We start from the raw sequence: 27,603 nt of genomic DNA, 5'->3' as shown, positions 1-27,603 counted from the left end.
GAGTGTGTATCACTGAACTGCTGCATCCTTACAAAACCTCAACACTGTAGCAGCTCGAGCTCAGCCAGGGAGCTGCAGCCCCTTTTCCAGAGGGGACAAAACTCCTTTTCCCAGGTCTGGAGGCTGTCCCACCTGCTGGTGACAATGATGACATCCTCAGAGATATTGGCCATCTCTTTGATTGTGAGGTAACACATTCTTCTGAGGGTTTGCTGTGGAAATGTGAAGAAAAAGATGAAATTCCATGGTAATTAGAAGTTTTAAAAGATAAGTGACCATTTATCTTTTCGAAAGATAAATGTTCATTTTTAAAAGCTCATTTTTCGAAATAAAAATAAGCTTTTAAACAAAACACATTGTTTTCAATTCAAAGTTAAAAGTGTAGAACTACATGTGACCCCTGGAAAAGAGCCAAACTCCCTGACATCAAACAAATCAGAAGAGCAAGACATCAATATTTTGTAAAATGATAAGAACTAATACAAAAATTCATTATAATTATCAAAGAAGTGATGCAGCACATCTGTACTCAGAAGCCTCACAATCATCAGTTAAAAGCTTTGAAAATAACTTTGTTATTGTAAAATAAAAATTAAAAAAATAGAAACATGTGGAGTGTGTTGACATTAAGTCTCTGAAAACAATTAACTCCATATTTTAAAAAATCCTTTACTTTTTAAATGTGGATATGAGAAACAAACTTCCAACAATTTTATTACATCTTGGAGCAGCTACACCTTCCTTGGACAAATCTCTAATGAGCAAACCCTTTTTAATTTAAATTAATGAGCCCCATCACATGAAACACACTGCTCTGAGTTCTCACTCTGCAGAGGAGATCACAGAAGGATTTGACACTCTGCTGAGCCCAAACTGAAATCCCAAACTCAATTCCCAAACCATTCCATGATTTTGAGGGTGTTCTCATCCCTTGCCTCAACGAGATCGAGGCTGAGCCACGTTCTTAAATTTGCAGGCAATTTTAGAATTCTATTTGCAATTAAGCAGATGGTGATTTGCAAGGGGAAGTGTAAGAGCCTAAATGAGAGATGGGGACTCCAGGTGGCTCTCCCAAAACACAGTTTATTATATGCAAGATGTTAGAGCAGTCCAGGGTCGTGGGTGACAGAGCCTGTGCCTAGAGCTGCACCTTTCTGCTAAGCATACATATCTGTGAGACTTCCTTGTCACACTTTCATCCTTCCCAACAGGGAAGCAACAACCAGAGCAGTATGATTGGTAAACTCAGGCTTTGTCATTACCCCCAGCATCCATATCTGTGAGACTTCCTTGTCAAACTTTCATCCTTCCCAACAGGGAAGCAACAACCATCAAGTGCCACTGATTTGTAAACTCAGGCTTTGTCATTACCCCACTTTTAGAGCAGTAATTAACTCAGAGCCACCTCCACCCCAAAGCCAACCCACAGAACCCCCCATGTGATGCAGCCCCTCACTGCCAAGGCAGGGGCTGCCTGCAGAGCTGCTCCTGTGCACTGCTGCCTCCCACAGCCCAAACTCAGGGCTGGGCAGCCCCTGCAAGGCCGGGCAGAGGCAGGGAGAGGCAGCCCCCAGGTGCTTACATCGTTGGACTGGAACAGTCTGGTCATGGCAAAGAAAGCTTCCGTGGCCTCCGTGGTTCCCAAGTGCTCGCCCTGCAATCAGCAGAGGGGAAAGCATTAATTACCCAGCTCCTCTTCTAATCACCTCCCACACACCAGGAACCTTTCCTTGGAGACTTTCCCCTGCAAGGAACCATCCTTTCCTTCCCAGGAAATCCACAATTCTCTCCACTCTAAACGCCCTCCATTTTCCCAAGGAGTTTTTTCCCCTGTGGAAAACATCTTTCCCGCTAAAAAGATATAATATTTCCCACTAAAATATTATTAAAGTTCATTCTGGATGGAGAGGAATCCCAGCAGTTACCTGGTTCAGCAGGTACAGGATCTTGGTAAGGATGTGGAGGCATCTTCGTGGGTTTATTGGGGTCTCATTGAAGAGCCTTGCCTGCAAATGAAACAGAAATTCTGCTTGAATTGATCCAAAGAATTATTTCTCTTTCAACATCAAAATGAAATGAATCTGGTTCCAACAGAGCAGCTTGTAATTTTTATTTGTATTAAATAGGAGTCTCAGAGAATGTGTTCAAAATGAAATGAATCTGCTTCCAGCAGAGCAGGTGTAATTTTTATTTGTATTAAATAGGAATCTCAAAAAATGTGTTCAAAATGAAATGAATCTGTTTCCATCAGAGCAACTTCTAATTTTTATTTCTATTAAACAGGAATCTCAAAAAATGTGTTCAAAATGAAATGAATCTGTTTCCATCAGAGCAACTTCTAATTTTTATTTATATTAAACAGGAATCTCAAAAGATGTGTTCAAAATGAAATGAATCTGATTCCAGCAGAACAGCTTGTAATCTTTATTTGTATTAAATATGAGTCTCCAAAAATGTGTTCAAAATTAAAGAATCTGCTTCCAGCAGAGCAGCTTCCAATTTTTATTTGGATTAAATAGGAGTCTAAGAGAATGTGTTCAAAATGAAATGAATCTGCTTCCAGCAGAGCAGCTTCTAATTTTTATTTGTATTAAATAGGAATCTCAAAAATTAAAGAATCTGCTTCCAGCAGAGCAGCTTCTAATTTTTATTTGTATTAAATAGGAATCTCAAAAATTAAAGAATCTGCTTCCAGCAGAGCAGCTTCTAATTTTTATTTGTATTAAATAGGAATCTCAAAAATTAAAGAATCTGCTTCCAGCAGAGCAGCTTCTAATTTTTATTTGTATTAAATAGGAATCTCAAAAATTAAAGAATCTGCTTCCAGCAGAGCAGCTTCTAATTTTTATTTGTATTAAATAGGAATCTCAAAAATTAAAGAATCTGCTTCCAGCAGAGCAGCTTCTAATTTTTATTTGTATTAAATAGGAATCTCAAAAATTAAAGAATCTGCTTCCAGCAGAGCAGCTTCTAATTTTTATTTGTATTAAATAGGAATCTCAAAAATTAAAGAATCTGCTTCCAGCAGAGCAGGTGTCATTTTTATTTGTACTAAACAAGAATCTCAAAAAATGTGTTCAAATGAAAATGAATCTGCTTCCAGAAGAGCAGCTTGTAATTTTTATTTGTATTAAACAGGAGTCTCAAAAAATGTGTTCAAAATGAAATGAATCTGGTTCCAGCAGAGCAGCTTCTAATTTTTATTTGTATTAAATATGAGTCTGAAAGAATGTGTCCAAAATTAAAGAATCTGCTTCCAGCAGAGCAGGTGTAATTTTTATTTGCATTAAATAGAAATCTCAAAAAATGTGTTCAAAATTAAAGAATCTGCTTCCAGCAGAGCAGTTTGTAATTTTTATTTGTATTAAATATGAGTCTGAAAGAATGTGTCCAAAATTAAAGAATCTGCTTCCAGCAGAGCAGTTTGTAATTTTTATTTGTATTAAACAGGAGTCTCAGAGAATGTGTTCTTGCATCTTTAGTGTGCAGCAATCTGAACAAAGCACAGACAACTCAATTTGCCATCTGGAACTGGCAGAAATGCCTCAAAATAAAACATTTTCTGTTCAGGAAGAGCCCCCTAAGATGCCACATGTCCATATGGAAGGCAGAAGGCACGTGTCACCTAATTACCCTAAATTAACTGTAGATAAAATTAATTTATTGACACTTTCTGTGGTTTTCCATCAATTCTATGAATTTACCATCCACACTTCCCCACAATTCCTCTGCAATGCTTCCAGAAGGAAATATTATCAATTCCACAGCATTATCCTGTGGTTATTCCTACCTCCTGAAGCACAGCACTCTTCTCCAGATGCTGGAAAGGGTTGGAGCCACTGCCTGAGGAAAAAGAGTCGAGGAAATTCATTTCTCACACACCTCAAAAGGTCAGAACATGCAGGAACAGCCCCAAAATTTCACCAAACCATCTGAAAACAGTGACATTCCTCTTTGAATAGCCAATGTTGGCCATCAACAGCTTTGAATCCACTTCCTTGGGTGGTTTACTCAGTTATAGAAAGAATAAAGGTAAAAAAAAAAAAAGGAGAGGAAGAAAATTGCTGGCTATTTAAAATACCTTTAATCTCTTTATTTAATACTTTTAATATACCTAATATTTTAATACCTTTTAATACCTTTTAATACCTAAATGGCCTTTGCATAAAACCATTTCCATTTCTCACACACCTCAAAAGGTCAGAACATGCAGGAACAGCCCCAAATTTCACCAAACCCCCTCAAACCAGTGACATTTCTCTTTGAATAACTGATGTTGGATCAGTTATTGAATCCACTTCCTTGGGTGGTTTATTCAGTTGTAGAAAGAATAAAGGTAAAAAATAAAACAAAAAAAATAAAAAAGGAGAGGAAGAAAATTGTTTCCTATTTAAAATGCCTTTAATATCTTTTATTTAATACCTTTAATATACCTAATATTTTTAATATTTTTAATACCTAAATGGCCTTTGCACAAAACCATTTCCTTTCCCTGCTTTCCTAACCCACCTGTTTTTATTCTTTCATCACATTTCTCACACACCTCAAAAGGTCAGAACATGCAGGAACAGCCCCAAATTTCACCAAACCACCTCAAACCAGTGACATTTCTCTTTGAATAACTGATGTTGGATCAGTTATTGAATCCACTTCCTTGGGTGGTTTATTCAGTTACAGAAAGAATAAAGGTAAAAAATAAAACAAAAAAAAAAGGAGAGGAAGAAAATTGTTTCCTATTTAAAATGCCTTTAATATATTTTATTTAATACCTTTAATATACCTAATATTTTTAATATTTTTAATACCTAAATGGCCTTTGCACAAAACCATTTCCTTTCCCTGCTTTCCTAACCCACCTGTTTTTATTCTTTCATCACAGAGGACATGGACCAGAAGTGAGAGCACTTTCCAGGCACACAACCCCCCCTGCCAGGCAGCAATTCCTCATTTCCAGCTCATCTCCTGCCCATTGTCCCAGCCCAGGCAGAGGAAACTGAAAATGAAACAAAGGCAAGCCCAGCTGGGCTCCTGGGGCTCAGGGCAGCAGCACTGTGAGCTCAAGGAAGGTTCCTCAAGCAGCACCAGTTCTTGTAGGGAAATTGGGTTTAATTTCCAGAGCTTGGAAGGGCCAGCCCAGGGCCAGCTGCCCCTGGCCCAGGAGCCACAGAGACTGAGAATGTAAATTGTGGGTGCTGACAACTCCAGCCCCAGGGGAGCACTGCACTTAACCCAAAGCCACACAGAACACGCCCAAAATTCAGTAACAGCACTAAGAGTAAAAGGGAATAGAAAACCCCAAAATATAAAAAAACCCCAAAATATAAAAAAACCCCAAAATATAAAAAAACCCCAAAATATAAAAAAACCCCAAAATATAAAAAAACCCCAAAATATAAAAAAAACCCAAAATAGATAAAACCAAAATAGATAAAACCAAAATAGATAAAACCAAAATAGATAAAACCAAAATATAAATAAAAAATAAATATAATAGCATATCAAATATAATAATATACATGAAACTAAAATAAAAATTTTAGAACAGTACCTAATCCTTCTTCTTCCCAAGTTTAAATAATATTTTGTAATTTAACAAAAAAGTCCACGTTACAAACTCCAAATAATTAGTTATTAAATTAAAAGTTAAAATAATTTTAATATAATTTCTTCATTAAATAATTTAGCCTTTAAAAATGTTATATAAAAATAATTAACCATTTTATATTGTATTAAAAACACTATAAAACTCACCACTTACAGTATAAATAAAAAACAACAAACATCTAAACCTAAGCACAAAATCCCATCCCCAACAGTTCAATCCCAGCCTTAACAAAACCAGAACAAACCCCAAACCCAACAGCAGGCTGCTCCAAGCCCTGTCCAGCCCTGGACATCCCAGGGACCCAGGGCAGCCCCAGCTGCTCTGGGCACCCAAATCTGGGTGCTGCTGAGCTCGGGGAGATGGGGCCAGAGGTTTCCTGAAGTCTGGGAATTCCACATGTGCAGACACAGCCCAGACAGAGAAGGGCAGGAAAGGCTCCTCTGAAGCCTTGTGGATTTTGCTTTGTGCAGCAAAATGGCTAAAAAGAAAAGTTTATTTTCTGACATACATCAGCTCAGGGTTAGGGCTATCATACAGAGTTTACTATATAAATATATAGGGTTTATTCTAGAAATAGAAATACATGTAATAAATTCTCTCTTCTTTGAGGGATGAAACATCTGCACTGAGCAGAGACAGGGATAAAATCCTCTCTAAACATCAACTTTGCAAAAAACGGAGAGCAAACAGAGCCTAATTCCTTTGGGTTTGTCACCAGAGGGGAGAAATATTTGTCAATCAGTTCTCAGAACTGAAACACAAACACCCCAGGAGCTGTGAGAGATGAGAGACCACAGAACGGGCTGGCAGGAGGTTTAAGGATCATTCACCTCCACCTCCTGCCACCAGCAGGGACACCTTCCACTTCCCAGCTCGCTGCAGCCTGGCCTGGGACACATCAGGGATCCATCCAGGGGCAGCACGGCTGCTCTGGGAGTTCTATTCCACCTCAGCATCGCCCTCAGATCAGCATCACCCTCACCTCAGCATCGCCCTCAGATCAGCATCACCCTCACCTCAGCATCACCCTCACCTCAGCATCATCCTCACCTCAGCATCACCCTCACCTCAGGATCTCCCTCAGAATCTCCCTCAGCTCAGCATCTCCCTCAGCTCAGCATCACCCTCACCTCAGGATCGCCCTCAGAATTTCCCTCAGCTCAGCATCTCCATCAGCTCAGCATCGCCCTCAGCTCAGCATCACCCTCACCTCAGCCCCTCACCTCAGGATCTCCATCACCTCAGGATCTCCCTCATCTCCATCAGCTCAGCATCTCCATCAGCTCAGCATCTCCATCAGCTCAGCATCTCCATCAGCTCAGCATCTCCATCAGCTCAGCATCTCCATCAGCTCAGCATCTCCATCAGCTCAGCATCTCCATCAGCTCAGCATCTCCATCAGCTCAGCATCTCCATCAGCTCAGCATCGCCCTCAGCTCAGCATCACCCTCACCTCAGCATCTCCCTCAGAATTTCCCCCAGCTCAGCATCTCCCTCAGCTCAGCATCTCCCCCAGCTCAGCATCTCCCCCAGCTCAGCATCTCCATCAGCATGTCCCTCACCTCAGGATCTCCATCACTTCAGGATCTCCCTCACCATTTCCCTGACCTCAGGATCTCCCTCACCTCAGGATCTCCCTCAGCATTTCCCTCACCTCAGCACCCCTCAGCATCTCCCTCACTTCAGCATTGCCCTCAGGATCTCCCTCACCTCAGGATCTCCCCCAGCATCTCCCTCACCTCGGGATCGCCCTGAGCACCTCCCTCACCTCAGCATCTCCCTCAGGATCTCCCCCACCTCAGGATCACCCTCACCTCAGGATCTCCATCACCTCAGGATTTCCCTCAGCATCTCCCTCACCTTAGGATCTCCCTCAGCATCGCCCTCACCTCAGCATCGCAGTCACCTCAGCATCGCACTCAGGATCTCCCCCACCTCACCATCACCCTCACCTCAGCACCTCCCTCACCTCAGCACCTCCCTCAGCATCTCCCTCAGCTCAGCACCTCCCTCACCTCAGCAACTCCCTCAGCACCTCCCTCAGCTCAGCATCGCCCTCACAATCTCCCTCAGCTCAGCACCCCCCTCAGCTCCCTCATCTCCGCCCCGCGCTCACCTCAGCGCCCCCCTCACCTGCACCCCCGCTGTCTCCTCAGCCCCCTCCTCACCCCAGCGCCGCTCCCCTCGCCGCCATCCCCCCCCGTACCGGACTCCTCGTCCTTTTTATCGAACTTCTTGATCATGGCGGCGCCGCTCCCGCTCCCTGCGAGCGCCGCCGCCTCCGCAGCCCCGCCGGAAGCCCCGCCTCCGGACCGCTCTCTGGCATCTGATTGGGCATCGGCGCTGTCAATCAATCAGGTATCCTGTCCCCTAGCCAAGCCACGCCCCCACCCGCGCGCTGAAGGGGCGGGGCCAGAGTGAGGGCGCGTCTTAAAGGAGCCGCGTCGTTATTCTGTGAGGGGAGTGAGGTTCCGCCGGCGGGCAGAGACACAAATAAATAGATAAATAAATTATCTGCGCTCCTGGCCAGGAAACGGGACCTCGCATGGAATATATGTGGTATTCGCATGGAATTCGTGTGGCAATCCAACCCTCTGGGGCCTGTGGAAGGGCCGGGGTAAGTCACAAGTAACTCCTGTGTAACTCCTGTGTAACTCGTATTTAACTCCCGTGACAAACCAATCATGGAGCCCCTTGGCAAGAAAGAATTCATTCCCATGTAACTCACGTGTTAATAAGTTAACAGAGTTAACCCTCGAGGTAAAAAACAAATATTGAGCCCACGGGCAGAAAAAGGATTGCCATTGTCTCCCAAGTAACTCGTGTGTAACACGCGAGGAACTCCCATGTAAATCCCAAGCAATTCCCAATTAATTCCCAACATACTCATGCGAAACTCACAAGGAACTCTCCAGACAAAATGATCATTTGAGCTTTTGGCAAAAAACCAAGGATTCCCATTAATCTCCCATGTAATTAATGTGTAACTCGCATGTAAATCCCAAGCAATTCCCAATTAATTCCCAAGTAACTCATGTGTAACTCACAAGTAACTCACATAGAAATCCCAAGCAATTCCCAATTAATTCCCATGTAACTCACGTGTAAATCCCAAGTAATTCCCAATTAATTCCCATCTAACTCATGTGTAACTCACATGTAACTCACGTGTAAATCCCAAGTTATTCCCACATAACTCATCTGTAACTTGCAGGGAGCCCACATAACTCCCATGTAAATCCCAAGCAATTCCCAATTAATTCCCAAGTAACTCATGTGTAACTCACAAGGAACTCTCCAGACAAAATGATCATTTGAGCTTTTGGCAAAAAACAAAGGATTCCCATTAATCTCCCATTAATCTCCCATGTAATTCATGTAGTAAACCACGTGTAAATCCCAAGTAAATTCCAGGTAATTCCCAATTAATTCCCATCTAACTCCTGTGTAACTCACAAGGAACTCTCCAGACAAAATGATCATTTGAGCTTTTGGCAAAAAAAAAAGGATTCCCATTAATCTCCCATTAGTCTCCCATGTAATTCATGTGTAACTCACAAGTAACTCACATAGAAATCCCAAGTTATTCCCAATTAATTCCCATGTAACTCATGTGTAACTCACATGTAACTCACGTGTAAATCCCAAGTTATTCCCACATAACTCATCTGTAACTTGCAGGGAGCCCACATGTAATTCCCAATTAATTCCCGTGTAATTCCCGTGTAACTCATGTGTAACTCACAAGTAACTCACGTGTAAATCCCAAGTAAATTCCAAGTAATTCCCATGTAATTCCCGTGTAACTCATGTGTAACTCACACGTAACTCACGTGTAAATCCCAAGTAAATTCCAAGTCATTCCCAATCAATTCCCATGTAATTCCCGTGTAACTCATGTGTAACTCACAAGTAACTCACGTGTAAATCCCAAGTAAATTCCAAGTCATTCCCAATCAATTCCCATGTAATTCCCGTGTAATTAATATGTAACTCCCAAGTAACTCACGTGTAAATCCCAAGTAAATTCCAGGTAATTCCCAATCAATTCCCATGTAATTCCCGTGTAACTCATGTGTAACTCACAAGTAACTCACGTGTAAATCCCAAGTAAATTCCAAGTCATTCCCAATAAATTCCCATGTAATTCCCATGTAATTAATATGTAACTCACAAGTAACTCACATGTAAATCCCAAGTAAATTCCAAGTCGTTCCCAATAAATTCCCATGTAATTCCCGTGTAATTAATATGTAACTCCCAAGTAACTCACGTGTAAATCCCAAGTAAATTCCCAATAAATTCCCATGTAATTCCCGTGTAACTCATGTGTAACTCACACATAACTCACGTGTAAATCCCAAGTAAATCCCAAGTAAATCCCAATCAATTCCCGTGTAATTCCCGTGTAACTCATGTGTAACCCACACGTAACTCACGTGTAAATCCCAAGTCATTCCCAATAAATTCCCGTGTAATTCCCGTGTAACTCATGTGTAACCCACACGTAACTCACAACACACCAAGCATTCGAGCCCCTTAAGCCAGAAAACTGCCTCCCGTCGTTGCAGGGAAGGTTTGGGTTGGAGACTGGGGAAATTCCCTCCTGGGGAAGTTTGTCCCCATTCCCAGAGGGACGGAACACCCCGTGGGGGGTGGGGACAGGGGAGTGCTGAGTAAATTATCCCTAAAATAGGAGGAATTGGGATTTCGCTGTCATTAGATATTTATCCTGTGTTGGATGTTTATTTCCTGTTGGATATTTGTGTGTTTATTAGTGGATGTTTCTATTGATAGTTGTTTGTTATTGTTAGGTACTTATCTGTTGTTAAATGCACATTATTGGTAGATATTTAATAATATTTATTAAATGCACATTATTGGTAGATATTTAATAATATTTATTAAATGCAGGGAACAGCCCCAGGCTGGGCCAGGGCAGCTCTGGGGACCCTGGGGACAATTCCCTCATGGAAAGGGTTTCCAGGCGTGGCAGGGGCTGCCCGGGCAGGGTGGAATTCCCGTTCCTGGAGGCATTCCAGAGCCCGTGGCTGTGGCACTGGGGACAGGGCTGTCCTGCCTCAGCTCCTGGGATAACCTCTGGGGGCTCTCCCTGATCCCCCAGGGTTTCATTTTCTATTTCCACATTCTGAGCTGCTTTGGGGTGTGGGTCTGGGCTCACATTATGGGATGGGGAGCTCTGTGCACAGAGCAGGGACACAAAACAATTCCTGCTGAGCTGGGCACCAAGGACAAATGATCCCAATGCCAGCCCAGGAGCACAAACCCCGTGGGCCAGGACAGGGGGAACAGCCCCAGGCTGGGCCAGGGCAGCTCTGGGGACCCTGGGGACAATTCCCTCATGGAAAGGGTTTCCAGGCGTGGCAGGGGCTGCCCGGGCAGGGTGGAATTCCCGTTCCTGGAGGCATTCCAGAGCCCGTGGCTGTGGCACTGGGGACAGGGCTGTCCTGCCTCAGCTCCTGGGATAACCTCTGGGGGCTCTCCCTGATCCCCCAGGGTTTCATTTTCTATTTCCACATTCTGAGCTGCTTTGGGGTGTGGGTCTGGGCTCCCATTATGGGATGGGGAGCTCTGTGCACAGAGCAGGGACACAAAACAATTCCTGCTGAGCTGGGCACCAAGGACAGATGATCCCAATCCCAGCCCAGGAGCACAAACCCCGTGGGCTGGAGCTCGGGGGATCCAGCTCTGGGGTTCTGCAGTGCCAGAGCCCACGTGTGGCTCCTGCAGCCCACGGAATGCCCGGCTGGGCTGGCACAGCAGCCTGGCCCCAGGCACAACCAGGATCATTTTCCCCAGGATTTCTCATCCCAACATAAAGAAGAAAAACCACCCATCCCACAGGGACAGGCTGTGGGCGCTTCCCAGCCCTCCTCCCACTTCCAGCAGCTAAAAGCTGCTGCTGCCACGCTCCTAAATCTGGGTTTTTTTCACCTAAACCTCCAGGTTTTGTAATCTCAGCCACCTGCAGGCAGAGGAATAGTTCCAAAACAAATCCCAAGACAAATATCACAATCTAGTTTTTCCTGCAGTTCTTCTTGCTCTTGAACACATAGTTTCCTTCAAGTGCTGGTAAAGGTCAAGAACATCACAGCTTTAATTCCAAGGGGAATATCTGGGTTTTTGTACAAGCTTTCCCAGTGATTTAGCACAGGCTAAATTCAAGATTCCCAGCCTGTCATAATTCACAGCTGTTGATAGCAGAGCCAAGTGGAATGTGATAATTATTGACCATCTAGACAAACTTTAAAAAGGAAAGGATTTCCCCACTTGACTGGAATTAATTATTTAAGGGGAAAAGGAAACAAACCCCATGTGATGGACATTTATTTATTCCAAGAAAGTGAAGGTGGAATATCTCCCTTCTTCCTTCTCACCCTCAGAGAATGGAAGGTCTGAATTCATTTTGTTTCAGGAGAAACCCTCTGGGAATGTTATTTGCAAAGAAAAGGGGATGTGTCCAAGCCTGCAGCTGGAACTTTCACAACCTCATGTTTTGTCAGTGCTCTTCCCTCCTAGAACAGCATCAAACAATTGAATGGGATTAAATAAAACTCGGGACCAAAAGCTGCTCCTTCTCTTGGGGAAAAGGCTGGTTTCAAAAGCAGCCTCACATCTGAGAACTGAAACTCCCAGATCAGAAACTGAGACCTAAAGCAACCCCGTGGCCAAAATCCCCCAGCTGGTTTCAGGGTGCTTTCCCCTCACATGGAAAAGTTCCCAAAAATCCCTCTGGAGATCCCCAGAGCCCAGCACAGCCCACCCTGCTGCCCTCCTCAGCTGCAGGGTCACCCTTGTGACACTCCAGCAGGGAAAGATTGCCCTTGGAAAGCTCTGGAAAGGCTGGAGCCTCTCCAGCCTGAGGCCAGCAGCTCCTCCCCACAGCCTGGGTGTTCTGTTGGGCAGCAAGGACACCTCGTTTTTACCAATTCTGCCAAATTCCACCCAAAAGAGGAAATGGTCATTTGTGAAACCGTAGCAAGTGTCACATGTGGTGTGTTTGAGCTTTTATGAGAATGACCTTGACTGCAATGCTTAGCACTGCATCTCTTCCTCCTCCTCCTCATCCTTCTCCTTCTCTTTTCCTTCTCCTTGCTTTTCTCCTTTTCTTTCTCCTTCTCTTTCATTTTCTCCTTCTCCTCCTCCTGTTTTCCTTCTCCTCTCTCTTCTTTTTCTCTTTCTCCTTCTCGTCCTCCTTTTCTCCTTTTCTCCTCCTTCTCCTCTTTTCCTCCTCCTTCCTTTTCTCCTTTTCTTTCTCCTTCTCCTTCCTTTTCTCCTCCTCCTCCTATTTTCCTTCTCCTCCTTCTCCTCTCTCTTCTTTTTCTCTTTCTCCTCCTCCTTTTCTCCTTCTCCTCTCTCTTCCTTTTTTCATTAAAAATAAATTCATAATTCCCATAACACAAAATGTTACCACTGGAATTCTTTCCTTTCTCCATCCCTCTTCATTTCCAGGACAGTATTTTGACTTTTCCAGGTGTTTCCAAGAGCAATGGGCAGCGTTGATTTGGGACAGAATCCAGGCCCAGCAACTGCTTCTTGCTGGATTCATAGTAGGTAATTAAAATGAAAGTAATTAACCTAATGGGAAACCATCCCAGGCTGCCAACCTGAGCTTTACACTAGGTAATTAAAATGAAAGTAATTAACCTAATGGGAAACCATCAGGGTGCCAACCTGAGCTTTACAAAGCACTTCTTGGGACCGTTTTCCTCGAGCACACGGAATTACCAGGGCTGAACCACAATTCCCAGTACTCCTGGGAGGGTGAACTCACATCCTGAGCATGTTTTATGTACTCAGCACAGGAACCTGTGAGAGCTGATAAGAGATTTAGTAAGTCCTGCTTAAATCCTTCCAGGAAAACAAAAGCTGATTAATTCCTGGAGTTCGGAGCATTCTGCTCCTTGAGGCAGAGTTTTGATTTCTGTTTGTGGCAAATGAATTCAGAGGAATATTGTTGTTCTGGAAGGAGGTGGATCCTCATCCCTGGTGCCTTGAAACAAGAAGTTTGTCTCCCTTTCAACATGGATTAATCTCTAGTCCTGAGGTTTTTTTTACCCAGAAATCTCCAGTTTAAGAGTCACATCCAAGAACACAACCCTTCCACGAGCTACCTCCAAGGACAAACCTGGAACTCCTCAACCACTTCCACTTGTGGTGCTGCACCTCCCCAGCTCCCCCTTCCTGGGAGCTGCTGGGGGCCTCAGGAATTCCCAGCTGGATGGACAAGTGTCCCCTGAGCAAACCAGCTCCTTGAAGCATCACCCTTGAGCACACCAGGAGCTTGTGCATGGAAAAGGTGGGAGAATGGTCCATACCAAGAGCCCCAGCCCTCAGCAAGGTGAGAACAAGGGATAATCCCTTATTCCCTGGGGGCTTTGGAACTTCACAGCCTGGAATCATCCCAAGTAGAAAAGTACCATTGTTAGTAGAGCTTTGAAAAAAAATCCTCCAGCAATTCCCAGCTTGGGTTGTGCCCAGGGTGGAAACTTCCTGATGAGTTATGGGAAATCATGGAATCACAGGATGACTTGGAAAGGACCTTAGAGCTCACCCAGTGCCACCCTGCCATGGCAGGGACACCTCCCACTGTCCCAGTGTCCAGCCTGGCCTTGGGCACTGCAGGGATCAGGGGCAGCCCCAGCTGCTCTGGCAATTCCAGCCCAGCCAGCAATTCCTCATGGCCAAGATCCCATCCATGGCTGCCCTCTGGCACTGGCAGCCATTCCCTGGCTCCTGTCCCTTGTCCCCAGTCCCTCTGCAGCTCTCCTGGAGCCCCTGCAATGTGCTGGAAGCTCTCCCTGGAGCCTTCTCCTCTCCAGGGTGAAGGGGCTGGTGCAGAGCGCTTGGTGTTAACTGGGATCTGTAATTAAATGGCTGTTGTAATTGGAGCAAACCCCATCCATGTAAATGTTCAATTAGCCCATGATTAAGTGCTGCTAAAACCTTTTGTGCCCTCACCCTTTTGCACCCTCTCCACCACCAGTGTCCATATGAATAATTCTGAATTGATTCTGACCTGGTGCTCATTTCATCCATGTGATAAATAATAGAATGGACCTTGCCAGGGACATGGAATGTTGGAGAGAATCCAGAGGAGGACACCAGGATCCTCAGAGGGATGGAGCAGCTGAGAGGAAAGGCTGGGAGAGCTGGGGGTGCTCACCTGGACAGGAGAAGGCTCCAGGGAGAGCTTCCAGCACATATTCCAGGGGCTCCAGGAGAGCTGCAGAGGGACTGGGGACAAGGGACAGGAGCCAGGGAATGGCTGCCAGTGCCAGAGGGCAGCCATGGATGGGATGTTGGCCATGAGGAATTGCTGGCTGGGCTGGAATTGCCAGAGCAGCTGGGGCTGCCCCTGATCCCTGCAGTGCCCAGGGCCAGGCTGGACACTGGGACTGGACATTGGGACAGTGGGAATGTCCCTGCCATGGCAGGAGGATGGAAAAAGATGATTTTAAGATCCCTTCCCACCCAAACCTTTCCATAATTCTATGAAATTTATATTAAAGCCTGGTTTTGCCAATACCACTGATGGTGGCAGTGATGAGACAGTGGTGATAACCCAGCCCAAAAATTGCTTCTCAGATGTTCAAAGCACTTGAAAACAGCCAGCCCCTAAAGCACGAGCTTGGATGTGGGGTGGTGAATTCTGTGGAGATCCAGGTGCTGTGTCCAGCCCTTGGTGTTCTCCCTGCCCCAAGGGTCACATCCTTGTCCTGGTGCTGGATGGGGAGGATCCTTTGATGTGGCACCTCAGGGAGTGCACAAAGGGCTCCTTGAGACAGGGACTTGCTGGGATGACCCCACAAATGGGCCTGTCAGGGAAAATTCCCTGTCTGACCACCCTGGAGCCACTCTGGAACTCACAAATCCTGAGCTGGGAATTCCTTCCCAGCTCCACCCCACCCTCACGGGGTCAGACCAGCTTTCCTCCCTCCACATTCCCCACGGCAGAGCCTCAGATGTCTCAATGCTTAAAATAATTAAATCTCAGTGCAATAATTAATAACAAAACAGCAGCTGGAGCTGGTGCCTCTCAGGAGGCCAAGGACCCCCTGGCTTTGCACACCCTCACAGTCCAGGCATGGAAAGTTCTGGATTGCTCAGCTCCTGCTGTGGCTCTGTGTGTCCGGTCACCTGGCTGGACGGTGGCTGGACACGGGCTGCTCAGTGCCAGCCCGTGTCCTCCTGTCCCCAGTTTGTGTCCTCCTGTCCCCAGCCCATGTCCCCTTGTCCCAGCCCATGTCCTCCTGTCCCCAGCCCATTCCTCCTGTCACCCCAGAGCCTGACCAGCCACTTGCCCTGAGTGTGTTCCTGAACACCCAACCATTCCCCAGCTCTGGTTTCTCATGGAGAGGCTCGAGGATTTCCGTGGAAATGCTTTGTGAACACATCCCCCCCCAGGGATCACAGCCCCCAGGCTGAGCAGTGCAAACTCAGCCAGCAGCACCAAACCCTCACCTGGAAATTTCAGACACAGCTGGATTTTTTACATTTTTAAAGGAATTCTTGAGCAGAAAGGCAAAGTCTTGCCAGACTGAATTTTCTTTTCCAAAACCTGAGATGATCACGCTCAGCTCTGGCACAAACTTCTCTTCTGGAAGATCAGCAGCTGGAGATCAGCAGCACCAAACCCTCACCTGGAAATTTCAGACACAACATTTTTTACATTTTTTGAAGGAATTCTTGAGAAGAAAGGCAAAGCCTTGCCAGACTGAATTTTCTTCAGCACAACCCGAGGTGATCACGCTCAGCTGTGGCACAAAGTGCTGTGAACCCTGCCCTGCTGTCTGCTTTTCATCCTGTGGGATCCCAGCCTGGCCAGTACAGCCACAAGTGTCACCAGCCAGCCCTGGGGACCTGGCATTGCCCCCAGCTGGAGTGGAACTGTGTGGATCCTTTGTCTCTCCTTTCTTACACATCTTAATGGTGAGTTTTATTTTAATTTTTTCTTGTTAGGGTCAGGATTAAATGTGTGAGATGGAATTTCTTGTTGGACTCAGGTGTTTATCAGTTCTTATCCATGTCACAGTCTCACAAACCCTGAGCTCTACAGCACTCTAACGAACTAAAAATGGAGCCCCAGCTCTCTCTCTTCAAGGCCTTTTAAGGATAAACTGTCCAATTAAGAAATGACACCTGAATTATTTTCACTTTTAACCCAATAACCAACCACCCATGCCCACAATGTGAACTTTTTTATCCAATGACACAAAAGCACCAAACCCGTGGAGGAGAAGGTGGAGAAGAAGGAGCAGCCACTGCCCCAAACCCCCATCTTGTTTTATAGAGTTTAAGAGTTTAGAATACAGTAAAATATTTAAGTTTCCCACCCTGTGGTGTCACACACTTCTGTCCAAACTGCACAGCCACAATCCCAGCTCTGCCATTCCATTCTGGAAGCTTCTCCAGGGCCTCAGCTCAGTGCAGAGTTCTCCTGGGGCTCAGAGCCTGCAGCACAGAGAGGCTGGAATTCCAACAGAACTTCTGCGGCGTTTTCACCTGGAATGTTCCTAAGCACTGCCCTCAGGCATTTCCTCCTGGTTCTCCGGGCTCATGCTGCTCTCTCTAAAACACACTGGGCAGGGTCCAGAGCTTGGTCACGGGTGCAGCCTCTCCTCTGCCTCAGGGAGGGTTAATTGAGGTTAATTCTCTTTCCTTGGGGGCAGAGGGAGAATTTATTCCCTGTCATGAAGATCTGGCCATGAAATATTATCCAAGTTACCCTTTGCTTTCCTTTTCTAGACACGTGGGGCTATTTGCTGATACTCACTGATAAAATTTAAAACAAACAAACAAACCACAGAGAATAAAGAGGTCACGAGCAAGGAGCTGCGTTGGGGAGGATTTGTTGTGAGCAGAACCTGTGGGATCTGAGTCCTGGAATGCTGTGAGCTGGAGCCTGACCGCAGGAGCTCTGCAGAACTTCCAGGGCTGGGTCACAGCTTGTTTTGCATTTTAAGGTTTGTGTGGGGACCAGCACGTTCCAGCTCCATTCATGGAATCCCCCCAGATCCAGGCCAGGCTCAGCGATCCCCCAGGACACCGCGACTCCCTCGGACAGCACATTCCATTCCTCATCTCCTGCCGGGATTTCCTCCCTCCCCAAGATGCTGCATCCCAAGAGAACCAGGACCCTCCTGGGTGTTGTTGTGACCCCATATCGCATCCCCCAGGCTCTGCTTTCTCCAGGGGCACCCCACCCCATACTGCACCCCCGGCTCACGAACCCAAACATTTCATCCTTTTCCTCCCAGGGCACCTCACACCTGCTGGATCCCGCATCCCTGCACTTCATCCCTTTCCGTCCCCGGGACCGAATTCCGCTCGGGCACGGGATGTTCCCGGCACTGCCACCCCCGCCCGCGCCTCCCGGACCCCGCATCCCCTCCCTGCCCCCGGCCGCCCATCCCGGCAGGGCGGCGCGTCCCTCCCGGTGGCCCGACTCGAAAGCGAAAGCGAAACCGCTGTGGCCACACCGTGACGGCGACAGCGGCGGGGAAGCGGCACGGAACCGCCGCCGGAGCCCGGAGCTGCCCCCGGGCCGCTGCCATGGCACCGCGGCTGCTGCCGCTGCTCTGCGGGGCCGCCGCTCTGCTGCTGCTCCGCGCCGCCGCCGACACCGGTAAGCGGGGCTGCCCCGGCTCCCGCCCGGCTCCGAGCCCTGCCCGGGGCGTCCGCACCCTCCCGGGCTCCCTCCGCCTTCCCCGGGGTGCCCGCTCCCTTCCCGGGCTCCCTCCGCCTTCTCCGTGGTGCCCGCTCCCTTCCCGGGCTCCCTCCGCCTTCCCCGGGGTGCCCACACCCTTCCCGGGCTCCCTCCTCCTTCCCCGGGGTGCCCGCTCCGTGCCCGGGGTGCCCGCTCCCTTCTCGGGCCGACACCGGTAAGCGGGGCTGCCCCGGCTCCCGCCCGGCTCCGAGCCCTGCCCGGGGCGTCCGCACCCTCCCGGGCTCCCTCCGCCTTCCCCGGGGTGCCCGCTCCCTTCCCGGGGTGCCCGCTCCGTGCCCGGGGTGCCCGCTCCGCTTGCCGGGATGCCCGTGGTACTCCCCGGGATCCCGGCTGAGCCCGCTCGACTTCCGGAGGGAATCGCGCCGCTCCCGGAGGTTTCCCAGCTCCCACGGCGGTGCCCACACCCTCCTTAGGGTGCCCGTGCCATCCCTAAGGTGCTCGCTCCGCTTTCCCGGGATGCCCGCGGCGCTCCCTGGGACGCCCGCTCTGCTTCCTGGAGAACTCACGCTGCTCCCTGGAGTACCCGAGCCCCCACTTGGGGTGCCCACACTGTCCCTGGCGTGCCCGTGCCATCCCTAAGTGTTTGCTCCAGTCCCGAGGGTGCCCTCTCAGCTCCCCGGGATGCCCGCTACCCTTCCCAGGCTACCCACGCTATTCCCCGGGTACCCAAAATCCCACTCGGGGTGGCCGTGCCATCCCTAAGTGTTTGCTCCAGTCCCGAGGGTGCCCTCTGTGCTCCCGGGATGCCCGCTACCCTTCCCAGGCTCCCCACGCTATTCCCCGGGTACCCAAAATCCCACTCGGGGTGGCCGTGCCATCCCTAAGATGCTTTCTGTGCTTCCTTGGATGCTTGTTCTGCTCCCTGGGGTACCCAAGCCCCCACTCCAGGCTGCTCCCCGGGGTGTCCATGCCACACCTGGGGTGCCCATGCTGCTCCCTGCATTCCCAAACCTCTCCCTGGGTGCCTCCTCACCCACCCCCAGAGTGCCCAGGCTGCAGCCCCGTGTCCCCCGGGTGCTCACCTGACTCCTGGCATTCCCACACCGCCTCCTCCCGGTGCCCAGGGGGGCTGGGGGTGCTTTCTGGGGTCTGTGTGAGGGACCCTTGGGAGCTGCATCACCGTGGGGTCTCAGCCTGCCTGCACTCTGTGACTTTTCCACACCGCTGGGACTTGTCCATGGCCACATAGCCTGGAATGTCACAGCATTGTCCTGCCTCTCCAGAAGTCCAGAATCCTGGAATCACTGGATCATGACGGCTGAAAGGCAGCTTCGAAGTCACTGAGTGTAACAATTAACCCAGCCCTGCCCAGGCCACCACTGAGCCTGTCCCCAGTGCCACATCCACAGCGCTTTGAATCCCCCCAGGGTGGGGACCCCACCCTGACCACGCCAGCCCATTCCAACAGCCCTTTCCAGGAAGGAATGTTTCCTAAAATCCCCCCTGAGCTGCCCTGGCCCAGCCTGAGGCCGTTCCCTCTCTCCTGTCCCTGTTCCCTGGAGCACAGCCCGACCCCCCCGGCTGTCCCCTCCTGCCAGGGACTTGTGCAGAGCCACCAGGGCCCCTGAGCCTCCTTTGCTCCAGGCTCAGCCCCTGCCCAGCTCCCTCAGCCCCTCCTGCTTCTCCAGCCCCTGCCCAGCTCCCTCAGCCCCTCCTGCTTCTCCAGCCCCTGCCCAGCTCCCTCAGCCCCTCCTGCTTCTCCAGCCCCTGCCCAGCTCCCTCAGCCCCTCCTGCTTCTCCAGCCCCTGCCCAGCTCCCTCAGCCCCTCCTGCTTCTCCAGACCCTTCCCAGCTCTGTTGCTCTTGGAGCTTTGGGAAAAGTCTCCTCACAGCTTGGGCCTTGGAACAACACCTTAGTTCATCCTCGCAGGAGCTGCTGGAAGCAGCAAGACCATTAGGAAACGTTTAATTTGCTGATAATGTGGCAGCTGTGAAGGATTCTGTGAAATAAAAGCTGGAAGGGAATGCAGAGCTTTGGGTGCTCACTCTTCTCCAAGCTCCTGAGTGCTCCTGAAGCCCTGGAAAATTCATTTATCCCTATTTATAACAGAATGACGGGAATGGCCAGGAATGTCCAAGTCTTTGGTGACAAAAATAAGCCAGAAGAGCACCATGAACTGGGAAGACACGAGCCCTGAGCCTCAGGAACGAGCTAAAAATAGCCCTCCCAAATCCATTCCTCACTGAACATGGATCCCAGACATCCCAACAACATTCCAGGCAGCAGTGCTGCCACCAGGATTGTTGTTTGGGGCAAAAACCATGGGTTTAGGGGGTGTTAGAGAAAACAAATAATATTTGTTTTCTTAGTTCACATGATGGGTAATTTGGGATGTGCTGCTGCATCCCACGACGTTCCCACCGGGCATCCTGTCCTCTTCTGCTCAACTGGAAATATTTTTGAGTTAAAATGTGGAAATTTTATTTATTTCCATGATTTTGGTATTTCTCATGGATTTTTCTTGCATCCAGTTTTGTGAAATTTCTCTTTTCTCCACTTTTTTTTTTTTTCTGGTTCATGGCTTTTAAATTTTGAGCAGAAAAACCCCACATCTCCGGGCCTTTTCCTGATATTTTTTTAAGGAGAACAGCCAGGTTTTTCCAGGTGTGGATCCTCCAGCTTCCAGCTGTTGTTGTGCATCCTTGGGAAGCTGCATTTGGACATGGGGTGACATCACATGGCAGCATCTCCATTTGGGATCATCCTGGCTGTATTCCCTGTTCTGCTTCCCAACGTGTCGGGATGAGCTCATCCTCCACAACTGGCATTGCTGGAGGCTGCTGGTGGGGAAAGACAAGAAAAAATGAAGAAAAAATCCACAGAAATGCAAAATCCTTGGATATCAGGCACATTTCAACCTGGATATCGAATCCCAGCAGGATGCAGGGAATCCTGATGGAAAAAGGCAGTGGAGGTGTTTTCCTGGGATGGTCAAATTCCAGCAGCACAGCTCCTTTGGAAGGCTGGCCAAGCGTGGGATGAGTCTTTGAGCAGCTAGGATGATCCATTCCTGGGAAATTCCAACTCACTCCTGAGGGATTAAAGCCTAAATCCTGCATTTCCAGCTGATTCCTCCCCTTTTCCCCTTGGGATGTGTTTGGTCTCATCAAAGAAGCTGAAATCCATGGATGGTGTGAAACGCTGGATGGTGACCCTGGAGATCTGGTTTGAACAACTTGGGCTTTTTTTGGGAGAGGAGATGCCAACCACATGTGAAAACAAACCCCTTTTTGGAGGATTGGGCTGAGGAGAGCAGGTTTAAAAGCTGAAGGCATAAACACAGCTTGCAGATCCCTGCTTTTCCTGGATATTTCTGGTGTTTAGGGCTGGATTTCCTGCTGTGCTCCCTTTGGCATTGGCACGGGAGCGTTTTGCACTGACTGAAGGCACAGTGCCAGCTCTGGTGAGTTGTGAAACATCCCCAGGCAGGCGTTTCCTCAAATCCCAGTTCCAGGAGCTGCTGATTCCAGGAATTTCACCCATGTCTTGACAGCAGCTGTGCTCAGCACCTGGATGTCCCCAGGTCACTGGTGTCCCCTGGCCAGGATCACTCCCGGATCCACCTGGAGCAGATTCCCCTGGGATGTTCTGGGGATGCACCACAAATCAGGGCAGGAGTTTTTGAGGATGGAGATTTTTATCTCTGGATGTTTTGGGTGCTGTGGGAGCACGTTGTGTTCCTGTCCCCACTGCTGCCGTGCCACTGTCCCCTTCCCATCCTGCCCCATTCCCACAGTTTCCAGTTCCCCATCCCCACAGTTTCCAGTTCCCCATCCTGCTCCCATTCCCACGGCTTCCAGTTCCCCATCCTGCCCCATTCCCACAGTTTCCAGTTCCCCATCCTGCTCCCATCCCCTCTGTTTCTGTCATGTTCCCATGCTCACTGTGTTTTCAACCCCATGTTCCCATTCCCACTGTTTCTATCCCCATTGTGCTCCTATTCCCATCCTGCTCCCATTCCCACTTTTTCTGTTCCCATCCTGCTCCCATTCCCACTGTTCCCATCCCCATCCTGCTCCCATTCCAGCTGCCATCACACCCCTGTCCCTGGTGTCTCTGTCCTTGTCACCAGCACGTTCCCACCCCTGTATGCTCCTGTCCTCACTGCCATGGCATTCCCATTCCCGTTCCCATTCCCATTCCCACTGTTTTTCCATCTCTGTTCCACAATGATCCCAGCCCAGCTGTGTGTTCCTGCTGGCTGGACTCTGCCCCATCCCAGCTGGACATCGTTCCATCCATGCCAGGCACCAGTTCATCCATCCAGCCTGGCCGTGCCTCATTCCACCCTATCCCTGCTTCCCTAATTCCCAGATATCCATCATTCCACCCTATCCCTAATTCTCAGATATCCATCATTCCATCCTATCCCTACTTCCCACTGCTCCATCCTAGCCATAGTTCACATCCCAGCCCTGCATGGATCCACCTCATCTGTGCATCCCATCCCAGATATCCATTGTTCCCTCCTGCTCATCCATCCCATCCCAGAATCCCAGATATCCACCACTCCCTCCTGCTCATCCATCCTATCCTATCCCATCCCATCCCATCCCAGAATCCCAGAGATCCTCCGTTCCCTCCTGCTCATCCATCCCATCCCATCCATCCCATCCCATCCCATCCCATCCCATCCCATCCCATCCCATCCCATCCCAGCTGTGTTTTGTGTTATTCCCACTGTACCTCTCTCCATCTCTCCGTGCTGGCTCCCACTGGGCTAGGGGAGCTTCCAGCAGCCAGGATCATGGATAAGCCATTCCCACACCACCGTGGGGATCCAGGTGCTGGCAGGAAATGTTTCCCTTTGCACCAGAAAAGAAGGGAAATTTCATCACTCTGGTGTGGAACCGAGCTCATCCTGAGGCTGAAGGGGAAGCAGGAGCTCGTTTGGGGAAAAGCAAAGCCACAACTCAAAATCCAGCGTTGTCCCTCCGTGTGGGGTACTTGGAATTCAGCTGCCACCTTCCAGAGGGGAACAACTCCTGGGAAGTGGCTGGAGGACTCAGCAGAGCTGGAATTTTTCACGTCCAGCTGTGAAATGAGTGGAGAAGGATGGGGGCAGTGACCACAGCTGGAATTCAGCAGCTGGAGGCAGCTGGGGCTGCTGGCCTGGGACAGCCACTGCATGGGAAGGAATTCCATAGAAATTCCTTGCTGGCTGGACGAGCTGCTATGAGTGACCACAAACATTCTGGAAGTGGAGCTTTCCCTTTCTCCAGCCTCTGGAGGAGCTGCTACGAGTGATCCCAAGAACTCTGGGAATATTCTCCCTTTCTCCATTCCCTGTGTCAGGCACGAGGTCCCTTTATTTCTGCAGCATGGATGAATCCCTGTATCCACCCCCAGGCAGGACTTTATAGCATCATGGAAAGCTCTGGGCTGGGAGGGAATTCAGGGATCACCTCATTCCATGTCCTGCCACGGGCAGCGACACCTCCCACTATCTCCAAGCCCCATCCAACCCGGCCTTGGGCACTTCCAGGGACGAGAAGCGGGGAATTCCCCAGCACAGCCAGAGCTTGTCTGCTCTCCCTGTTGTGATTCCATGTTTCTTTTCCCATCCCATCCCACTCCAGCTCGCTGCAGCCGCCCCAAGGCCGTGGCCAACGCTCACATCGACGCCGGGAACCGCACGGAGCTGAACTCCCGCCTGCGCTACGCCTGCAACCCCGGCTACAAACGGAAAGCTGGGACCTCCAGCCTCATCCAGTGCATCCTCTGGAACGGCTCCGAGCCCCGCTGGACCCACCCCACGCTCCAGTGCATCCGTGAGTCCGAGCTGGGAGCTGGGGCAGCGGCACCCCCGGAGCGGGAGCGTGGGGGAAACGCGAGCGTCACCCAAGCGGCGTTTCTTCCAAAAGAATCAGAAATTGGGGCAGTACAGAGAGGAATTTATCCGTGGAATTCCTCATGGATCATGGGGGATGTCCATGGGTTGGGAAAACAAAAGTTTAGGGACTTGCATCCTTTGGTGCTCCCAGACCTGGGGGAGGAATTTATTGTTGGGGACAGAGCGCCAAGAATTTATAAACCACAAAGAGACTTTGCATAAACCAGAGGTGCCCAATCTGGGAAAACAGAAATGCTGAAAATACACATTAATTAGGATGATTAAAAAGGGACAAATTACTAATCAATAGAAGATAGAATGGTAATTATTAGCTTGAAGCCAGTGAGCATTAATTCCTTGTTTTGCTAAAATATAAAAATTGTTAAAGTTTGACAATGAACATCCATTTTTTGGAATTAGGGGAATTTCCCCCAGACCTCAATGTTGGATGAAATAATTTTGACTCTCTAACTTACCAAACCACTTGGAGAGTTCATTTCCCAGCTGATGGTGTCTCCCTGTTGTGTTTTCCCAAAGGAGATCCAGCTCTTTCCTGGGAAACCCCCGCCCTGGAGAGCACGACCCAGAGGGGTGAGGAACAGGACTGGGATTGGGATTGGGACTGGGATTGGGGCAGAGCCACAGCTGCCAGGGTGTGGCAAGCCCAACATTCCCGTGCTGGGATCAGATTCACCCCGTGGGGTGAAATCCCAGCGTTCTGTGGCTGCTGGGTGAGGGCACGGAAATAACGGCACCGATGATTTTGGGAACTTAAACATTTCCCACCGTTTTCCCAGCAGGTACCACAGGTGCCACCCCAAATTCCAGCCCCTCTCCAGCTTCCAGCCAGTCCCCTGTGCCAGCAGCAGCTGATGGGCTGTCACCAGATGGATCCAGGCCAGCGGAGATGGTTCCAACACTGGACACACCCAGGCTGGGAGAGGGGACAACCCCGCTGCCCATCCCTCCCACGGATTATGCTGCAGGTTGGGCTGATTCCCAAGGAATTCAAACCTCCCCTGGGCCTTGTTTCACCCACAAAGGCTCTTTTGATTTTCCAGAGGAACTTTTCATTCTCTCCAACCTCCTTCCTAGTGAGGCTCCTCCCAGTATTTCCTACCTTTGCAGCTCAAAATTTCCTTTTCTCTCCTCTCTTCCAGTTTCCATCCAGTCCGTGGTCTCTTCTGTTGGTAAGCTGGGAAAAAAAACCAAAAACAAACAAACAACCAAAAAACCCCAAACTTCTTCGGGAAACAGGGGCTTATTTCAATTTTTTTTAAGCTTAAAATCCCTTTTGGGGGCTGTGGGAGCTTTATTCCATGGCCAATGGGAATGCCACTGAGGGGGGGAAGGATTCAGCACCCAAATTTCTCACTGGGAAGAAGAATTCCCTGTTCCCTCCCTTGGGATCTTGTGATGGTGCCTGGAGTGGTTTGGGCTCCTTATGGAGCTGTTTTGGTGGAACTCATCAGGCACGGGTGGGGAGATGCTCCTCACCCCAGTGTCCATCCCACAGGACTCCTGGTGCTGCTGGCCACCGGGACTGCGGCCGTCTGCTGCTGGAGGAGGAGGAGGAGGAAGTAAGTGCCAAGCCCCAGGAATGAGTTTCCCAAGGCTTCTGAGCTTTCCAAAGAAAAGCCTTGCAATGCCACTGATGCTCCTCTTCCCCCCACAGATTCACCAGGCAGGGCTACACAGTGACAGAGCCAGACATTCCCATGGAGGGAATTCCCTCTGGGAACGAGGAGGTGGCACCTCCTGCCATTGTCCCCACGGGCTGAGCACCCACCCTGGGGACACTGAGCACCCACCATGCCCAGGGATGGAGTTCTGGATGCTTCCCTGAGGGGTGGCACAGCACACGGAGCAGCCGGGCACGCGTGGCTGCTCTTCCCAGCCTGAACACAGATGATTCCCATGGATCATCCCAAAGGTGGGTGGGGGTCCTGCACCAGGAGCTGGGATTGGGGGGAAGTGGGGATGCTGGTGGTGGGCAGGGAGAGGGTTGGGATGTTGGGATGGGGTTTGGGATGAAGCTGAGCTGCCCTGCCCCAGGTAATTCCCATTCCCTGTCCAGGAGCATGGGCAGAGCTGGAGTAGCTGGATACCTGTCCCATCCCTGTCCCAGCTGTGCCCCAAATCCCAGAAAATGGATGAAGGGGGACCCAACCAAGCATCCCCCTAAACATCCTCATCCTTTTCCCTGCTTTGTCCACAAATCCCAGAAAATGGATGGAGAGGGATCCAGCAAAGTATTTCCTCACATCCTCATCAACTTCCTGCCTTTGCCCCAAATCCCAGAAAATGGATGGGGAGGGATCCAGCCAAGCATTCCCCTACACATCCTCATCCCTTTTCCCAGCTTTGCCCACAGATCCCAGAAAATGGAGTGAGGGGGATCCAGCAAAGCATTTCCCCACATCCTCATCCTTTTCCCAGCTTTGTCCCCAAATCCCAGGGATGAGACTGAGAAAGAACCAGCCAAGCATTTCCCCACATCCTCATCAACTTCCTGCCTTTGCCCCAAATCCCAGAAAATGGATGAGGGGGACCCAACCAAGCATTCCCCTACACATCCTCATCCCTTTCCCAGCTTTGTCCCCAAATTGCCCCAAATCCCAGAAATCAGACGGAGAGAACCAGCCAAGCATTTCCCCACATCCCCATCCCATTCCCAGCTTTGTCCCCACATCCCAGGAATGAGACTGAGGGAGAACCAGCCAAGCATTTCCCCACATCCCCATCCCATTCCCAGCTTTGTCCCCACATCCCAGGAATCAGACTGAGGGAGAACCAGCCAGGCATTTCCCCACATCCCCATCCCATTCCCAGCTTTGTCCCCACATCCCAGGAATCAGACTGAGGGAGAACCAGCCAGGCATTTCCCCACACCCTCACCCTTTCCTGCTGTCTTGCAGCCACGGAGGCAGAGCCAGAGGTGTTGGGACCATCCCACCCCAGAGCCCAGGGATCCTCTGGAAGCGCTTCCAGCACCAATCCCAGCTCTGGATCCTGATCCCCACTGGCTCAGGGGGAACCCAAGCTGGAGCAGTCTCTACAGGCACCACCAAGGACCAAGAACACAATTTAGGGAATATTTTCCTTTGTGTGTTTTCCCTTTATCCATCAGCAGTTTTTAGGCACTTGTTTCCTTATCCAGGTTTTATCCACTTGTTTCCTTACACTCTGGAGAAGGCAGCTATTTATTTTTATCTATAAATAAATATATTTTATATAAAAATCAACAGAGCAGTGGGTTCTTAACTGGATGGGAAGGATTGGATTGGGATGAATCCATGCCCACAGCACCAAGGACATTCCCATCAGACACCATGGAAATAAAGGGTCCATTCCCATCCTCCAGAGCTGCCAGTTCTCAAAAGCTTGGGAGGCTGCAGGGATGCAACAGCTGAA

General features: G+C 49.4%; 3 protein-coding genes and 2 long non-coding RNA genes across 13 annotated transcripts in view; 1 reads left to right on the top strand and 4 right to left on the bottom strand.

Moving 5' to 3' along the window:
- COPG2 (COPI coat complex subunit gamma 2) overlaps nt 1-7,908 on the bottom strand; it is a 29,438-nt gene extending 21,530 nt beyond the window's left edge. For all 4 annotated transcript variants that reach the window (XM_039710099.1, XM_039710100.1, XM_039710098.1 and 1 more), the window contains exons 1-5: nt 7,812-7,908; nt 3,791-3,843; nt 1,926-2,006; nt 1,583-1,654; nt 133-212 (exon numbers count right to left, since the gene is read on the bottom strand). In XM_039710099.1, coding sequence (XP_039566033.1) covers nt 133-212; nt 1,583-1,654; nt 1,926-2,006; nt 3,791-3,843; nt 7,812-7,848 — 323 coding nt within the window. In that variant the 5' untranslated portion in view covers nt 7,849-7,908. The remainder of the gene's footprint in view (nt 1-132; nt 213-1,582; nt 1,655-1,925; nt 2,007-3,790; nt 3,844-7,811) is intronic.
- A 3,552-nt stretch (nt 7,909-11,460) lies between these two features.
- Nucleotides 11,461-17,386, bottom strand: LOC120502565. Its single transcript, XR_005627551.1, has 3 exons — nt 16,963-17,386; nt 16,091-16,269; nt 11,461-12,141 (listed from the first exon to the last, which is right to left on the bottom strand). It is a non-coding gene; the product is annotated as an uncharacterized LOC120502565 (long non-coding RNA).
- LOC120502567 lies at nt 13,107-15,726 on the bottom strand. Its single transcript, XR_005627552.1, has 3 exons — nt 15,419-15,726; nt 13,301-14,191; nt 13,107-13,233 (listed from the first exon to the last, which is right to left on the bottom strand). It is a non-coding gene; the product is annotated as an uncharacterized LOC120502567 (long non-coding RNA).
- A 735-nt stretch (nt 17,387-18,121) lies between the features above and the next one.
- Nucleotides 18,122-27,243, top strand: IL15RA (interleukin 15 receptor subunit alpha). 6 transcript variants are annotated; one of them, XM_039710096.1, is made up of 8 exons: nt 18,122-18,254; nt 23,936-24,127; nt 24,727-24,780; nt 24,987-25,175; nt 25,350-25,379; nt 25,706-25,769; nt 25,865-26,122; nt 27,108-27,243. In XM_039710096.1, the coding sequence occupies exons 1-7, from the start codon at nt 18,182-18,184 to the stop codon at nt 25,968-25,970; spliced, it is 708 nt and encodes a 235-aa protein (XP_039566030.1). In that variant the 5' UTR covers nt 18,122-18,181; the 3' UTR covers nt 25,971-26,122; nt 27,108-27,243. The 6 variants fall into 6 exon arrangements, with proteins under 6 accessions (XP_039566030.1, XP_039566028.1, XP_039566027.1 ...); XM_039710094.1 differs by lacking the exon at nt 18,122-18,254 and having other exon boundaries at nt 23,732-24,127; nt 24,999-25,175; XM_039710093.1 differs by lacking the exon at nt 18,122-18,254 and having other exon boundaries at nt 23,732-24,127; nt 24,996-25,175.
- LOC120502563 lies at nt 20,419-23,673 on the bottom strand. The gene is made up of 2 exons (XM_039710090.1): nt 23,043-23,673; nt 20,419-21,944 (listed from the first exon to the last, which is right to left on the bottom strand). Exons 1-2 carry the CDS (start codon nt 23,637-23,639, stop codon nt 21,615-21,617), a joined length of 927 nt encoding a protein of 308 aa, XP_039566024.1. The 5' UTR covers nt 23,640-23,673; the 3' UTR covers nt 20,419-21,614.
- Nucleotides 27,244-27,603: the final 360 nt, after the last annotated feature.

Source organism: Passer montanus, unplaced genomic scaffold (genome assembly GCF_014805655.1).
Source record: "Passer montanus isolate IOZ18808 unplaced genomic scaffold, ASM1480565v1 scaffold223, whole genome shotgun sequence".
Taxonomy (NCBI): domain Eukaryota; kingdom Metazoa; phylum Chordata; class Aves; order Passeriformes; family Passeridae; genus Passer; species Passer montanus.
Note: the sequence above shows the minus strand (reverse complement) of the source record. Positions and strands in the feature narration are given on the sequence as shown.

Excerpts from the sequence above, each read along its gene's own strand:
- LOC120502563 (XM_039710090.1), bottom strand. The coding sequence starts at position 23,639 with ATGGAGAAAGGGAGAATATTCCCAGAGTTCTTGGGATCACTCGTAGCA. Across the intron at positions 21,945-23,042 it reads GCACGGAGAGATGGAGAGAG|AACATCCCAGGGGAATCTGC; the intron begins GTACAGTGGGAA and ends GTGCATCCCCAG.
- IL15RA (XM_039710091.1), top strand. The coding sequence starts at position 23,770 with ATGTCCTGCCACGGGCAGCGACACCTCCCACTATCTCCAAGCCCCATC. Across the intron at positions 24,128-24,726 it reads CCCCACGCTCCAGTGCATCC|GAGATCCAGCTCTTTCCTGG; the intron begins GTGAGTCCGAGC and ends GTTTTCCCAAAG. Across the intron at positions 25,380-25,705 it reads GTCCGTGGTCTCTTCTGTTG|GACTCCTGGTGCTGCTGGCC; the intron begins GTAAGCTGGGAA and ends TCCATCCCACAG.